Source organism: Populus euphratica, unplaced genomic scaffold (assembly GCF_000495115.2).
Source record: "Populus euphratica unplaced genomic scaffold, PopEup_1.0 scaffold245.1, whole genome shotgun sequence".
Classification (NCBI taxonomy): domain Eukaryota; kingdom Viridiplantae; phylum Streptophyta; class Magnoliopsida; order Malpighiales; family Salicaceae; genus Populus; species Populus euphratica.
Genome location: NW_011500127.1, coordinates 206,874 through 224,722, shown reverse-complemented (window position 1 = coordinate 224,722; position 17,849 = coordinate 206,874). Strand labels below are relative to the sequence as shown.

At 30.5% G+C, this 17,849-nt stretch overlaps 2 protein-coding genes and 1 long non-coding RNA gene across 3 annotated transcripts; 1 reads left to right on the top strand and 2 right to left on the bottom strand.

The window, feature by feature from the left end:
- Positions 1 to 3,968: 3,968 nt before the first annotated feature.
- LOC105110301 (saposin B domain-containing protein) lies at positions 3,969 to 8,859 on the bottom strand. The gene is made up of 6 exons (XM_011005291.1): positions 8,737 to 8,859; positions 7,686 to 7,812; positions 6,604 to 6,800; positions 5,672 to 5,869; positions 5,005 to 5,064; positions 3,969 to 4,330 (listed from the first exon to the last, which is right to left on the bottom strand). Exons 2-6 carry the CDS (start codon positions 7,804 to 7,806, stop codon positions 4,178 to 4,180), a joined length of 729 nt encoding a protein of 242 aa, XP_011003593.1. The 5' UTR covers positions 7,807 to 7,812; positions 8,737 to 8,859; the 3' UTR covers positions 3,969 to 4,177.
- Positions 6,807 to 7,335, top strand: LOC105110300 (uncharacterized). Its single transcript, XR_839444.1, has 2 exons — positions 6,807 to 7,203; positions 7,240 to 7,335. It is a non-coding gene; the product is annotated as an uncharacterized LOC105110300 (long non-coding RNA).
- A 1,793-nt stretch (positions 8,860 to 10,652) lies between the features above and the next one.
- Positions 10,653 to 13,661, bottom strand: LOC105110298 (WEB family protein At2g38370). Its single transcript, XM_011005290.1, has 2 exons — positions 13,321 to 13,661; positions 10,653 to 12,531 (listed from the first exon to the last, which is right to left on the bottom strand). Exons 1-2 carry the CDS (start codon positions 13,498 to 13,500, stop codon positions 10,891 to 10,893), a joined length of 1,821 nt encoding a protein of 606 aa, XP_011003592.1. The 5' UTR covers positions 13,501 to 13,661; the 3' UTR covers positions 10,653 to 10,890.
- Positions 13,662 to 17,849: the final 4,188 nt, after the last annotated feature.

The following is a 17,849-nucleotide window of genomic DNA, read 5'->3' as shown; positions in this document are numbered from 1 at the left end:
ATGTCAATTCAATAAATTTAGATGTTAAAGAAAAAAATTACAGAAAAAAACTATATATAAAGTGTTATATATATAAGTCAAGTGTTTTATATATATATATATATAACACTTGACCCATGGGCATTTAGCTTTATGTAAAATAAATAAATTTTTTATTTTTAAAATTAATTAATTATATAAGACATCTCTTACCAAGTTATTAGTTAACTTATTTGAAGAGTTACTTTTTAAATTTTACAGACATAATAGTCTGAAAAAAATGTTATTTTTCTCATATATATGAGTTTGATATTAGCAAAAATTAATTAAAAAGTCTTTTTTTCTGACTGATTTTTATCTATAAATTTTCTAATTCTATTTATTAGAAACAAAAATAAATTTTTTTAAAAAAACTTATAAAAATTGTTGTTTATAAACTTAAATCTTTACTGTATTATGAAGATGTATTAATTTAATCCTGAAAATAAATATAACAACAATAATTAATACTTTAAAATCAATAATTTTAACATTTGTTTACTATACCCACTAACATAATACTAACTTTATGACAACCCGAGAGAGGTGGAGCTTAATTACTAAGCTTGCTTTCTAGACCAGCCATTATCATGCATTTATAACGTGGGGACAAAACATTCTCTTACGCGTCGCACTTTTATTGGAGTGGAAATAAAGAAAGAGAGAGAGAGTCACATTAGGTTGCTGCCATGATTTGTTTTTCCAACTGGATACTCGGCTTCCGGGGTGCGGTGATCTGTCTTTCTACTGTTTGGTGTTGCGTTTCACAGTGTGTTTATTTAGGTGGTTTAATCTGTATTTTTTTTTGTTAAAAAATTATTTTTTTACTAAAATTATTATTATTTTTTTATATTTCAAGTCGTTTTAATATCCTTGTATGAAAAAAATATTTTTAAAAATAAAAAAATATTATTTTTAATATATTTTTTAAAAAAATAATACTTTAAAAAACAATTGCTATTATACTCTTAAACATTTCATGGATAAATTTTAAATTTTTTAAAATTAATTTTTTTATATTTTTAATTAATTTTGTTATGTTGATATTTAAAATAATTTTTTTAAAATAAAAAATATTATTTTAATATATTTTTAAATAAAAAATTACTTTATAAAAAATTATTACCATCTACACACTCAACACTCAGAGCAACAACGCAACACAGACATGACAATTTCTTTGATTCACCTATTGGTGTTTCTTTCCCACAGTTTGGTGGGTATATGAAGAAATCCAACGCTTTATTTCAAGATTAATGATTTCCATTTCACCAAATCTTATCCATAGTTTGAGAGGATTTTTTTTTATAAAAAAAGCATATATATATATATTAATGGCTAATTATTAGGATAAAACAATTACTAATAAATTGGATCATTAATCTCTCATACACACAGGCTAGAAGGGAGACAAGTGGAATAATAAAAATTTTTTTCTCCACTCTCAAAAGAAGAAGAAAAAGGACAAAAAGAAGTAACTTGAGAAGCAAACTTATGCTCTCACTTGTACCTAAATTAAATATTGTGAATAGCATTTGAAAAGGACCTTGAGCGAAGGCCGTTGATAACACGATGCCCTAAGATGCCTTAAATATCTAGGAGGTGGTCAGTAGAAAAACTTGAGACCAATAAGTTTGTTTCTATAATCTTAGGTTTTAATTTTATAATTATTATTAAAAATTTATATAATTATTAATTTTAAAATTTATAAAATTAATTAAGATATATTTAAATTGATCAGACACTCATCTTAATAATAATAATAATAATAATAAAACTATAAAAGTAGATGTTTTGTTTTTTTGGCATGCCGGCAAAAGACAAGGGACTTGGAGTCGAGAAAGCCTATGCCCCACGACATGACGCGCACGCTTCTTCTTCTCCAAGGTGCTTTCCTGGCAAGGCCGAAACGTGCAAAGCAAAGACTTGGGTTAGCATTTTCTGTAAGAGCCCAGTTCAAGCCATTAGTGCATCCATCAATCACATGCATGATGACTGATATGCGCAAGGAGCAAGAACTTGGACACAAATCATGAATTCAAAACGTTCTTGTATAGATAGAAAACCTGACTTTTAGCACATTATCCAACCTAAAGTCCAAGTCATGGTTTGGATTGATTGAACTAGTTCAATTCAAAACAATACAACGTTGAGTTGATCAATCATGAGTTAACTTATTTGATCGATAATTCTCACTCGATTCAATATAAAACCCAGCTGAGGTTAGGTCCCAAGTTAATGAGTTCTCGGATTGGCCTGCCATACCAAGTTAGGTTTAATGACACTTTGTTTTTTGCTTGCTTAATCATTGTAGGAATTCTTCCATGTCTTGTGATTCATGTAGTACCAAGGGATGCCCCTAATTTGCTTTAAAGCTACATTTTTAGATTATTTTGTGCACAAGTAGCATAAACGTGAATCATTTTGATTTAATAATAAAAGATATCTTTAGATTAACTTAAGCATCAAAGATCAAGCTTTAATTGGAATGATCATAGAAGACATCCTTCATATTAACTTGACGTATTTATATAAATAAGTTCATTTAAATGATAATCCCGAAGTGTTAACTTTAAACTCTAAAAGTAGAAAAAAAGGGATGAGGATTTCTTGACTACAACTTCAATTCTTTGTAATTTGGTGAAGCGATATGCGATGATGATGAAGGGTGATCTACAATTCTACATAACCACCCTTTTAACAATCGTCAACTTTTTTGTCACAGGTTATTTTTCAGTAGCCAAATGACCTTTCGGGCCTGACAATGTAGGCAGTTTCGCATTTATAATACGTTATGGGCTCGAGCAATGGCAGAGTTCAACAAGAGAATAAAATCGTGAAATCAAGGGTTGGATTTTTTTTTTTAATTTTTATTTATCTTGGGATGCATGTGGCGAACCCACTCGCTCTAAATGACTGCTTCCGCTAGAGAAATTTGATCAAATCTCGTATGGCCATAACGTGCCCAAGAGAAAGGCAGCAGCTTGCACAAAGAGGCAACAAAACTTCAAGGATAACGAGTCATTTCCCACCACCTTAGTCCAAATTCATGTCTTTATTAACGCAAAACGTGCTGGTAGTAGTTCTCGCTCGCTGGAAAATTCCTGGAAGGTGGAGGCTATACTAAAGACACGCTGTTGCCTGTAGCTGCACACATGGCTAGGATCAATGACCACATCAGAAGCTATTTGGTAGTGTCATGATTTTTATTTTTCGTCTGGTCATGGAAAAAAACTGTTTTGTTAGTTAAATTACTTTACCTTTTGTACCAGAACCATATATAATTAATTGCGTTTCAAATATTTTATAAAAGCTAAAATAATTTATTTTTTATTTATGAAAACTTCTTATTTATTTATTTTATACATACAAATTTATCTCATATCAAATTTAACCATATATTTTTTAAAACCTACCTTTTAAAATAACAACAAAATATTTTTCTTGAACCTATTTTTTTTTTTAAATTCAGCCATAAAAGATACCATAATACCAAATACTACTTATTTTTACAGTAAAAAACACTTGAAACTACTATTTTTATGCTTCAAATTAGTGTGTGCATATTATTTTGATATGAAGAATAAAATAAAAATATTATTAAATTTTAATACATTTTTAAATAAAAATATTTTAAAAAAACAACTACTATAATCTTAAATAATACCCAAGCCATCCTTGTTAGGGTTTAATTTATGATAACACTTCTTATTCCAGATTGGGGAATGAAAAACTCCAGAATTGGAATCACCAAATTTAACCGGAGGTGGAAAAGCGTTACCAAAAACTATATTGAGTACGAGAAAAGGAAAAATAAAAGAAAAGTTACTAAATGGAGCGAGCACAATGTAAAGGTTTTCTTTTTCGGGAAAAGCGTTACCACGATAAAGCTATTGTGGGTTTTCTTTTTCGTCTATCAGCAACCTGAACTTTAAAATGGCAAAGGTCCGAAGTTCGCTAACCAACCCAATTCGATTATCCAGAAGTTGTGCCGAGTAGATAAATGAGTTTCCATATCTACGATTTTTATATTACAGGATGAAATGATTTCAGTCATAAATTGAAATTACAGTGCATTATAATTACAACGGAAGCATAATAATCATACACACACCTGGAACATGAGCATTTTGTTTCTAGTTTGTCTTTTGCGCCGTGTTTATGAATCAGCCTTTAGCACCTTCGAAGCCTGCTCAATGTTGTCTTCTGGCACTTCACAGGCATGCAACATTGAACATAGATCTGTTGTTTCAAGAAATTGCTCTGCACTGGTAAGGATCACGGGACCATACTCAAAAACCATCCTTTTGCACTGCCAATATTTCAAACAAGATGTTAGAGATATAAAATTGAGCAGTAACAGGAAATCGAATGTTGAATTTTCATGTAACTCAACCGAGAATTTTAACAGCCAGGCAAAATGCCACTAAAATCTCAATTTAGTGTTTCGTTAATTTGCCTAAAAGAGTTCAATGTGTAGTTTTCTTATATATGGTGATTCTAGAATGCAAAACATTGAGCATGAGTATAGAATGAAATTTGATCAATCGACCAGGATTGCCACAATCATGTACTTAAGAGCGGTGACAAATCAAATAGGTGGCCATCTCTTAATAGTCGTGTTAACAAGATAGAAAAGCTTAATTAAATTGTGGTGCAGGTGCAGTGATCTTCTGAAATATATAATTTAACTAAAGTGTAATGCTTTAATGTACGAAACCTTGGAAGTGCAGTAGCTTCCACTTTTAGATGCCTTTCAAAAGTGCATTTTCCTTCAAAAAGCATCAAATTGATGCTTTATTTTAGTGTTTTTTTAATGATTTTAATGCGCTGTTGTTAAAAATCAGAAAAAAAATTATTTTGATGCATTTTCAAATTTTTTTTTTTTTTAAAAGCACCCTACACCATAATACAAAACAAATATTTTTTAAAAGCACCCTACACCATAATACCAAACATACACAAAAATTCCAATATTGTTCTCACCTTATTAGCATATTTCTCCATGGAGTTACATGCCTTCAAAAGCAACTCAATTATTTCCAGCTGAAAGAAAAAAAAGCAAGAATAAGCAATTGGTTGACTAATTAGTAAAGAGCTGCAAAACATGCATCATACATGATAAATATAAAGATATAAACTAGTTTTAAATTCTCAAGAGTTATTTGAGTCCATAATGCCTAATGGCATCACAGCCATCCTCACATAACTATTGAGAATTTCAAAATATTGATTTAGAGATTATTTGCTCTTTCTATGGCTGAGACTGGCTTAACATCGGCCTATCATTGTATAAATTAATCACACCTCTATATTGCAATGAGGTGACAATTTAATAATCTCACTAAACGGTTTCCAGAAAATACAAAGAGGAAGAGGAAGAAAGTTCCATTTCCAGTTTCTATTTTTCTGCTGGACTGGACAGGTGTTTCATAGGGTATGATATTAACAACTAATCAGTTATTTATTGCTAGTCGGTCAGACAAATGGATTGCCAGAAGGGTGCCTTCTGGTCTTTGGTTGGTCACTGATCCAGAAAACAAATCTAACACAAGTGATGGATCAATAACTGCGTCTACATAATGCAGCAGTAATGACAAAACATCCTTTATAATCATCATTCCTTATGATTAGCCAACAGTCAAATGCAAACCTTTGTGTCAGGATCTTTCAACTTGACCAATACTTCTGAAATAGCACGTTGGCAAATGCTACAGCTATCATCATTGTGTTTTGCAGAGAAAATTTTCATTTCTTGACAGAGATTGAATTTGCGACAGAAATCTTCAGAGTGAACTGAGGAAATGTATGAGAAGAAAATAGAAGAATAGTAGTCCACCAAAGTGATGCACTGTGTAAACAAAATATAAAGCATTAGAATTGGTTAAGTATCATGATCAAGTATTGAACAATTTTAAGATACACGGAATGTTTACAAGCTTCTCCAAGGCCAGAGTTCCACCACTAATCAACCATATTGGGTGGATTTGGTCAGTGTAGACACTATCATGCATAAACCTAGAAATAGAAATTTGCAGTGCATGCATTTACCCTATAATTATTCACATTGCATAACACAAACACTTCCTGCAATCATTAACTATCCAATTAGCATTTGTGGCAGTTCGTTGACCATTTAAACAAACTATCCAGTAGTACAATAACACCTTCTGAACTTATGTCGACGATGAGGTTTTTCCATTTTAGGAATCCACTTCATGTAACTACAATTGGTAATCGACTGCCATGTACAGAGATAACATGCTCATTTGTATTTATAGCAAATGGGAATAACAATAGCACTCAACCTATCCACTCGGGTCTACCTAGTTTTCAAACAAAAAATCTCCCTGATAAATTTTGCAGCAGGTGTTAATGATCGCAGTTCCTCGCTGCCGACCAATTCCACCGTAGTGGATGCTCAGAATTATATATTATCAGATGCATAATATCGATCAACATGCAAGAATTATTCAATCGGCAAACCAGAAACAAAATATTGCTGTGCTGGAAAGAGGTGAAGGGCCAAAAAAATTTCTTCCAATTCAACAACCAATAATCACCAACCAAAAAACTAAAGGTTACCTCTTGCTCGAAAGTAGTCAACTGTGAACAGCTTCTGTGAAGCTTTTCAAGAATTTCAGTCTGTGTTTTGTTTTCAGCCAGGTAATCAAGTGCCTGCGAAGCAAACTCCTCACACAATGTGCACACCTCATCTTTCCTGGTAACGTTGTTTGTTGTTTGAATTTCCTTTTCTTTCTCCTGGTTTTCCATTATTTCAACTGAACAAAGAAGCAAAGCATCATTATTTCGAACCTTTTTCAGAATTAAACTTCATATCAACAATCCTAGAAAAAGCAAATTTCCTTTCCATTCAGAAAGGACAGCTGATTGGAAGCCACATATTTGAAGCATGTTTAAATGGGAGAGATCATACAAGGACATGCTTTGGAAAATAACAGATTTCAAAGATGAGACAATTTTGTTTCTAGATATGAGTGAGAATAAGGTCCCAAAAAGTGATCACATTTAGATAAACAGATGATTTTGTGCATATGTTTCACGAGGGACCTGTCAGCCTCCAGCCAAAACACCTTGTTACACCAAGGAGAATGCTATAATTACTGCCAGCACCCATCACCCCAAGTGTTTGCCCCCCCACTTTGGTGACAGTGAGACAGTAACATTGCCCCCTCACTTTGGTGACAGTGAGACAGTAACATTGATCATGTCTTTCTGAGGCAGTGCAATATACAATCTAAAACTCGCAATATGCAATCTAATCCCCCACCAACCCAAACCTTGACAAAAAAAGAAAAGAAAAAAGAAAGATGAAGAAAAACACAAGCTAAGCAGCGAAAATGCAAGTAGATCGGTGACAGGACATCACCAAATTAAACATGCTCCATTGGCGTGCTCTGCAGGGTGTTAACATGAAGCTGCTAAAGGGCTTAACCAATAAAACTGTTACATAATAAGTTCAGATATCACTGGGCTACAATTTAACATCTGACTAAACAAAACATAACTTTAATCAATTTTCCCGGGCAAGCAATACAAGAAGCCACGTGCACCAGCACAAATTTAAAACATGCAATTGCAACGGCTCTATAGGCCTGAAATTGCAGAGATTGTTAATTAGTATATGAAAAGGGTTAATAGATAACCTGATATTTCATAGGTTTCTGCGGTTGTACTAAAAATCTCAGTGGCTGCCATTTGTCTAGCCGCAATGGAGCCAGCAGCACCCAGAGCAAGAAGAAACAACAACCCGATCCTCAAGTCCATAATATCCTGAACTTACATCAAGTTAAAACCAAACAAATTCTTCCCAGCCATTTACAAACAAATATGCAAACAAAATCGATGACAACAAAACAGAAGAACATAATTACTTACAATCTGGATTCATGACAATTGCTGAGACGTGAGTTTTACATGGCAAGTAAACACATCCTATCCATATACAATTACTATTCCAAACTACATTTGTCTTACAATATCCAGTTGCTTTCGCAGTTACAAGTTCCCCGGGAAAATGACATTCCTTCTTCCACAATCTAACCATCCAATTAAAACTCATAACTATCTCTATTATCATAGCCCAACATCAAGCATTACATGAACACAGCTCCACATAACCTATTAACTTATCGAAAATCCTCACAACCCCAAGCATCCCCCTTCGCAACAACTTTGAGCATTTAAAGTCACCATCAGACATCTAAACACAACACTTTGATAGAGTCAACAGCAACACTGCATAGCAATGCCCTAATCAATAAAGTCATTTGCCCCTCACATTGATGCGATTAACAATTAGCTAAAAATCTGTTTCTTCTTTAATACAATTAATTAATTTGCATCTTTAGCTGGCTAATTAACCGTAGATTAGATGCTTCAAAGCTAGGTTAGGTTGGAAATTTAATAATATATGGCTTGTTTTAACCTGACAATAACCGATAATCAGAGCTCAAACAAGAAAATTAAAACTAAAAATAAGCACAATTGAGTAAAAAATGGATCAATTCCGATTTTTCATCAAACAAATAAATAAATATTACTTGAAGAAAAAAGAAATCGATGAAATCGAAAAATATCTAATAAAAATTAAAGAAATAGACGAAAAGTAAACGCAAAAGGATAGTTTGGAAACAGAAATACGGATTACCCGGAACCAAACAAGATAAATAATAGAAATCGAGAGAGTTTATTTACCTTAACAAGCAGAGAGGAAACCGATTCCTCCTCTTGGGATTTGATTTTAGTGTCTGTCAGGTAAGCCAAAGAGGAGGAGAATTGCTGTTGGGCTTCTCAAGCCGCCCGCACGGTTATTTAAATTCAATGTTTAATCACCTGGAAACGTGTTGCTATGGGAATGGAGGGTTAAATGTTAATGTCGATGACGTGGCGAAATGTGAGTGGATGGTGAAGTTTCGACTTTGGGTCTCTGGCTGGGAAGAGTAGTTGATGTAAGGAAGCAACGCGGAAGAATATTCCAACCTGATGGATTGGTATTTGCTAATAGGGAGGAGGAAGATATTTTCATTACATCTTTTATTTTTTTTTCATATAAAGCTTGACTAGCAAACAAAATGGGATAAATAAATTTTCAATCCTTTTCTTTGGCAAGAAAATAATTGTGTATAAATACTAGTTTATTTGCAATTTGCACACTTTGTATTTAAGGCATGATTATAATAGCGATTTGGGGTCCAGGGTATTCATGTAAAAAGAATTAATTTTAAAAAAAATCAATTTTTTTTTAGAACTTGGTTGAAATGAAGGGCTAAACACCCCCTTTAATCTTATCTAAAATACAAGTTGTGAGTTAGCTACCATTTGTTACTTTTCAAAATACAAGAAGCATGATTTATTTTATTTGGTATTGTGATAATGATTATTTTTTAAAATATTTTTTGTTTAGAAATATATTAAAATATTTTTTTATTTTTAAAAATTTATTTTTAATATTACCATATAAAACAATCCAAAAATAATTAAAAAATAATTTAAACAAAAAAATTAACTTTTTACAAAAACATTTTTCAACTATAAAAACAAACAAAACAAACAAGATAATAAAGTATATTGCCAAACCAGGTATTAAAAATTAACCAAACGAGCCACAATACAAGATTAATAATTGGGATTTTTTTTTAAGTTTTGAAAAAAATAAAAAAATTTCTTAATGAAAAATAATATTAGTTTAAAATTAAACATTATCCGAGTTGAGTTTTATAATCACAGTTTACCAACATGGCGAATTCTTGGAATGGATTGTTATTAATGTTAATCTTCAAAATTCAAATTGTCAGTAAGGTTCAGAATCTCAAGAGTTCATTTAAGACGACGAGTTGATCTATAAGAACTTGGTTTTAGTGTAAAAATAGTTGTGACTTGTGAGGATACTCTTTATCATTCAAAACCAAAAAATTCAAGTCCTCGTACTGATGCCAATAAAGATGTGTTGAATCCTCATGCAATTTACCTCATCCTACAGTAGACCAGGTTCAATTCTTTTGTAAGGGATCATTTGGAAACATGGTTCAATTTCATTCTTAAAATTTTCAAAAAAAAATTTAAATTAATAATTATTTATATGTTTTTAGATTGTTTCAATATACTAATATAAAAATTAATTTTTTAAAAATAAATAAAATATTATTTTAATATATTTCTAAATAAAAAACATTTTAAAAATCATCTATTATTAATAAGTGCTTAAAATTTTTAGTAAACATGGCAGACAGTAAATCCGAGACGCATTGGAGCACATGGAATGGTTAGTGATTTAAAGGTCAATTTCATGTGCTTTTGTTTACGTTTTCACCGACAAAGTCTTGGCAGCATCTAGGCTTTGCTTTGCTGCTAATTAAACATGATGGAGAACTGTTCGATGTGTAGTACATAGTTCCATAGTGATTGCAGGTCAAAAAATTGACATGCCTTCCGTCCCAATCAATTTGTTTTCAAGTATAAACTCTCTTAGCCTTAGGTGCTCCATTTTAATCTCGAAACAGAGAAGTCATTGCTCAGAAATCAGACAGCATTCCTTGATCAAGAACATCAGATTGGAGTACGACGATAATATGAGAGGATTTTGATCACCAGACAGAGCCATTTTAAGGGGATGACATCAAATAGCAGGCAGAAACATTAAAGCATTGCAACCGGCTGGCTGCTTCAAAGAAAAGATGCATATCATAACATCTTACAGCAAACATATTAAGGACAAATACCTAACATAAACAACTACATGAGAACACCAGGAACACTACGAAACAGGAGAGTGGAAGAGGGAGTAAAAGCAATAAGCGCGAAGAAATTAGAAGTTAGTGCCGATGCAAACCAGAGAAACTGAACACTGGATCACCTCAAGTTTGGAGTTGGCTTCTTCTTTTTCTTACTTTGCTTTGTCAATAGAAGCGAGAACCGAGCAAATCCAAACTTCTTCCTCTTTCCAGAAAACTGCTTCTGACAGTTCTCCTTATCAACCTTCCAGCTTGGGGGTACATCAACATTTTGTTTACCAAGCATTTGACCCAACGACACCTTTCGCTTCACAGTACCCTTTTCTGCCATTGTCCCTGTCTCAAACTCTTCTGGCAGAAGTAGTTTCCTGCTAAGTATTTGCCCTATTGAGAGGGTTGGCTTCAAAACAGGTGTCGAGCCATCACTTACTAGGTTCAGCCCATTCACATCAAGCAAGCGAGAGTCCCTCCTATGGTGAGACTGGTGGGGGTTTTTAAATTTAGCAGAGTTGTGAATGGAACGCCTTTTCTGCCCATGCTCAGATCTCCACCTGCGCAGAGCCTCTTCAACCGCCAGCTTTCCCTTGTTTGCAGCTTCAACTCTGTTTAGCGCTTCTTCCAAGGCCTTTTTGCTGGTTTTGATTTCTTCTGTAGCTTCCTCCACTTTCTTCAAGACTTCCATCTTTGAAACATTTGCTTCATCAACTTGAAGCATGGCATCTACTACCTTAGTCTTGGAAAGTTCCTCAGCTTCTCTAGCTTTGCAGGTTAGAGACGAGTACTCTTCAAATGTAAGAGTTACTCCTTCAGGTTTTTGTGTGGACTTCACAGATGAATTCTCATGGCTTGACAAAGCCTTGATCTCTGCAAGCGCAACAGCTTCCACTGCTCTAGCCGCTTCCTTCATTTTTCTTGCAGCAATCAACCTGATCTCTGCTGTTTGTATCCTACTTTTTGTTTGTTCAATCTCCGATAATGTTCTCAAAACTTCAGATTTCGCTGCATTACCCATTTTCTTGAACTGCTCTGCTTCAGAACTCAGTCGCTGGAGCTCCCTTGAAATATCCACAGGATTATCAGAACCACCATTCATTTCAGCATCTTTTGCCCGTTGAAGCTTTTCTTTGGTCTGGTTCAGCTCTTCCTCAAGAGATGATATCTTAGAGGAATTCGTGGTCAACCTCTCACGAGTCTTTTCAAGTGAAATTCTTTCCTTCTCTAATTTCTTGTTAAGTAACTCAACAGAAGTTCGAGTGTCTGCAAGATCATTAGTAGTCCTAGAAAGGTTCAACTTGGCCTGTTTGAGTTCCAATAAAATTAAGCCAGGGGCTGAAGAAGGCAACGGGCTCAAACCTCCCATCAAATTCTGATGATTGGGATCCTCAAGGTTATCCTTCTTTTCTTCATTAAAATTAAAAGTCTCATTTCTAGCATCTGCACTTGACTCCAGGGCCACCTTAACTTCAGCTGCTTGTTGCTGTAGCTTTAAATTAAGCTCTTCCCCCTTAGGATTTTCAAGGTTATCCTTCTCTTCTTCATCAAAATTAGAAGTCTCGTTTCTAGCATCTGCACTTGACTCCAGGGTCGCATTAACTTCAGCTGCTTGTTTCTGCAGCTTTAACTTAAGCTCTTCGACAATCCCTTTTGTAGTTTCTAGTTCTTTTAAAATATCCAGTGTTTCCCTTTCTTTCACAAACAGGTCTTTCTCCAGCAGCACTGCTTGTTCTTCCACCTTTGCAATGTCAATATTTTCCATGTCCTGCCAATATTGAACAGGAAAAAAAAACAAGAAGCGTGAATCTCCTTGGAAGGACATCAAGCACCACGGGAGAATAAAAAAAGGAAAAAAAAAAGAGAGCATCCAAACACAAAGTTAGCACACCTAATGTCTCTTGTGCGGTATTAGTGCACACATACACAACTAGCAGTTCCAGGCTGAATAATGTATCATAGATATACAAAATCTAAATGCTTGAATATATTTCTCCATTGATAGATCCCCCATCATGCATCAATGTTGAACTTGATCCCCTTTACTGAAATTCTCAATAACAACCTACAGAACATGAACACTCAGATTTTCTCACCCGCAACTACTAACTACCTCCCTTAAGTATGAGTTGATCCATGACCTGGCAGATTTCATGGTAACTGTAACAGCAAAGTGTCTCTAATAAAACTAAAATATAAAAATGTACAGCCTTCGGACGAAAATTCAAAATCCAGCAGATCATCTTTTGTTGCTAAAATTGCCAGTACACAGTCTTCTAAACAACACAAAACATAATAGCAACATTTAAATTTGTCCCACAAATTTTGCAACTCCAACATAGTCATCCACATTTTTCAAATAACGTCATGATTTCCTAACAACTATGACACAAATACATGCCTCAATTATCAAAATTCAAACTTTTAACATCCAAAACACACATTTCCTTAAAAAAAAGAAGTTATAAAAAAGAAGACTTTTAAAAGAAATGACGCACAAATTTAGCAAGAAAAACAAAACCCCAATTTCATAGAGAGAGAGAGAGAGAGAGTTAACCTCTGGTTTTTGTTGAGAGGGTTTCCAGTACCCGATTCCACCAAATCGACTCACCGCTTCTTTAACTGACTCAAACGGAGCGGATGTATCAATCTCCGCCTTCATACTCCCAGAACGCAACCCTTTTTCTTGGCCCAGAATTCTCGAGCCCGAACCCGATTCGGTCATTTCGGTCTCCATTACTTCAATTTCGAAAACACACAAAAAATCGCTCACTGTTTGTTTTTCAGTTCTGAAATTCAGACAGAAGCTTAGGAGAAAATGATGGTGTTTGTAAAGGGACAGTAAATGTACAGAGTTTTAAGACAGTAGAGTGAGAGGGAGAGAGACAGAGAGAGGGAAAGGAACTAAAAAGATGGGTAAGGTATTCGTTAGAGTTTCTTTGGTGTTGAATTTACTTAAAAGCCCTTGACATTTAGCATGTTTATTTATAGGGTGTTTGTGGTTTATTTTTTAAAATGTTTTTTTAATATATTGAAATAATATTTTTTATTTTTTAAAAATATTTTTGTTAATATTAGCATATAAAATAATTTAAAAAATAATTTAAAAAATTTTAATTTTTTGTTAATATTAGTATATAAAATAATTTAATTTTTTTTTAAAATTTTAACAAAAAATTCAATCTGAATGTCAAATATTTTTTTAATGATCGATTGACAATGAAATTAAAACCTTTTTTTTTTTATAATTTAAAATTTTTATTTGTAATTATTATTTTTATATTTTTATTATTTTGATATGTTAATGTTGAAAATAATTTTTTTAAATATATATAATATTTAACTTTTAACAAAAAAATTCAATTTTAATGTCAAATATTTTTTTAGTGATCGATTGACAATGAAATTAAAACCTTGTTTTTCAATAATTTAAATTTTTTATTTACAATTATTTTTTATATTTTTATTATTTTGATATGTTAATGTTGAAAATAATTTTTTTAAATATATATAATATTATTTTAATAAATTTTCAAGTAAAAAATATTTTAAAAACAAGCTTTTCCTTGCTCATTTTCATGGCACTAAAAATTTCTATTTTAAGTTTTTTTTTTTTAGAGTTCCTGTATTTTTTGAAATTTTCATGTTCCTAACAATTTTTATTTAATTTTTTTATGTTAATTCTTTGTTCGAATTCCTGCAATTTTTTGGAAGCAATCCATCAAATAAAGTTGTTTTAAAAATAATTTTCTTGATTTTTTAAAATTTAAATTAATTGGTGAATGAATTTATTTTTAATAAAACACTTGAAATAAAAAAAAATTGTTAGAAATTTTTTTTATAATATGATAATTTAAATGTGTTCATTTACTTAATATAATATACGAAGATAAAACTTCTAAAAATAAATAAAAATATTTTTATTATTTAAAAACTAAAAAAGCAAGCATTTTATTTAAAAACGTTGTACATGTTTTTCAAATGAGGATTGTTTTATATTTTCAAAAATATATGAACTTTGAATAAATTTAAAAGCTGAGAAATTAAATATTTTTTTAAAAAATACAATGTGTTTTTACAAAAATCTTTTTAAATAAAAAATATTAAATATATTATCAATAAAAAAGAAATTGTTAGAAATATTTTTTTATAATATGATAAAGTAAATATATTCATTTACTTAATATAATATACAAAGATAAAACTTTATTTAAGTTAGTAAAAATAGATAAAAATATTTTTATTATTTAAAAACTAAAAAAGCAAGCATTTTATTTAAAAACGTTGTACATGTTTTTCAAATGAGGATTGTTTTATATTTTCAAAAATATATGAACTTTGAATAAATTTAAAAGCTGAGAAATTAAATATTTTTTTATAAAATACAATGTCATTGAAAGTGTCTTTACAAAATATTTTTAAATAAAAAATATTAAATATATTATTATTTTATGTTTTTCAAATGTTTCGATCGTACCATCTCACAAATGTTGTAAAATACAAAGGCCTAAGGGGTTTTTCTGTATTTTACCTCGTTGTGCAGGGAAAGCGGGGAGGGATATTCTTCTGCTATTGGTTTTGTTTTAATTTTATGATGCGGCGGTTCTTGATTTTGAAAATAGTGGGCCCATTACAATATCAACGGATTTCTGTGGCTTTGAAACTTGAACTGTCATCATAATCAATGGCTTTAGAATCTGGAGACACTCGTGTACGTTGATTGTAAAATTAATCAAGTGGTATGATTAATTAGCACCAAATCCCATGAATTAGCATTGTATTCATTTAGCTATACATCAAGTAATAAGCTGCTAAAATTTTGGTTTTAAAAAAAATACTTTTATTTATAGACCATAAAGGGTATTTAAAAAAAATATTTTTTTCTAAAAGATTTTAAATATTAATTATAACTTAATAATTTTTTAAGTATCGATATTAATAATTTAAATCTAAAGCATTAACGAAGGAAATATAATTTTTTAAACATCTAACAAATCACTTTGCATTATATTATTATTTTTATCTAATCACTCTTTGTTATTAATCATATTATTATTTTTATCTAATTATTCTTTGTTATTAATCCAACAAATGATATAGAAAGAATATTTACTAATATTTTTTATTCTAAAAAAAATTCATTCTACCATGCTATGTATAGTAGTATTTTAAAAAAAATCATCCAACAAGTTAGGGTTTGACTCACTTTTTTTATTATTTATATAAATAATTAAGAAAGTTTTATTTTTTCTTTTATTTTTTAATTTTGTTTTTAAATATTTACATTCATGATATAAATTATTTTTAGACTAATTAAATAGATTAAATCATATAAAAATAATTTTGATATGATTTGATTTAAAATCAGGATCACTTAAAAGTCGAAAAATAAAATTTTAAGATTAATATACTAATTTAATTTAATAACTGTGCCAACTAATTTTTTTAAACTTAAATATTTTTCGTTATTTGAATTATTATTTTTCATTTGACCCGCTATATAGAATAATGGTAAAGAATGGTACTAAAGAATTTTTAAATCGAAGAAGAATCCTTGCGGTTAATTCTAGGTGTTTGTTGTTGCACAAATTTCTTCTCCATGTATGGGTAGAATTCAAATTTTGACTACCTTATTATTTAAATTAATGAATGGCACGTCCCACCATAGCACATTTAAGTTTAGCATCGTTATTCATTTCACTAAGCTAAGCTCCCCCGGGACAAGAGCCAATTTATCTTATTGATTGAATGTCATGCCTAGAATATATATATATTACACGGGATTAAAAAATTAATAGTTTGACCACTAGATCGATTGGACACACATGTATCATCTATTTCAAAAATTAACAAATAAGATTTGAATCTAGTAAGAATTTAGTTCATCATAAGCTAAATCACTAAAAAATTTACACATTATTAAAATTATCCATGTCATTTTTATGATTAATTTATTTCATAATTATAATTGTGCTTGAAAGATTGGTATTATAAATATATTTTATTAAATTGACGATTTGGACAAATTTAATGATTTCTAAATTTTATTATAATTGTGCTATAGTTTTCTCTCAATAGGATGTTCATGGGCATTAATTACTCGTCCGTCCGTCACTTTTCATTTGACTTGTATGTATTGAGCATGCCACAAAAGTTCATCTTGAGTGTTGGCACTCAAAGTAACCCTTTGAAAACATAAATAAATACATGTATTAAAGTTTTATATAAATTTGATATGTAAATTGTGAAGAAATAAAAGACATGTCTTAAAAACAACAATTCGTTTGTCTTCAAGCAACCACCACGTAAGAATTTTGTGTGATTTCTTTTCTGCATAACATATATAAAACACGTTCAAATTAAAGTATAATATCTATTAGAATGTTTTTATGTTTTAAAAGAGTTTTTATAAAAAAATAATTTTGTTAAATAATTTTTTTGATATTTTTAAATTATTTTAATGTATTAATATAAAAAATTAAAAAATTAAAATAAAAAATATATTTTTAATATATTTTTAAATATATTATTTTTAAAAAATAAAAACTACTACAATATCAAATAATCCATTAATTTAGACATGCCTTTAATCAATTCAAGCTGTGCATGATTGCAGCTAGGAACTTGGCTTTCTTGAATGCCGTGTGGGTTCCATTTCCTTTCCTTTTTAGATTTTCTTGTAAAATTATTACAGTAAATAAATTTTCTTTTGTGAATTTACATAGGTTTTTTTTTTTTAGTAAAATAGCATAGTTTTGACCTTGTTGTGATTTAAAATCACCACTTTTACTAAATATTATTATTTCTAAATAAGATAATATAGTTTTTTCACTTTAAAATAGTAATATTTAACAAATATCACCCTTTTTAAAGCATGACAAGGTTAAAATTTAATTTTTTATCTAAACTAATTAATTGATTAGATATAATTATATTAATTAGTCAATTGTTTCGTATAAAAATTATAATTTTATGAAGTTTTTCTGTCAAATATATTTTACAAGTTAAAATATGCATTTTTGTCTAACTTATTAACTCATTAATAGAGTTCAATCAAAATCTCAAAAAATTATTGTTAACACAATA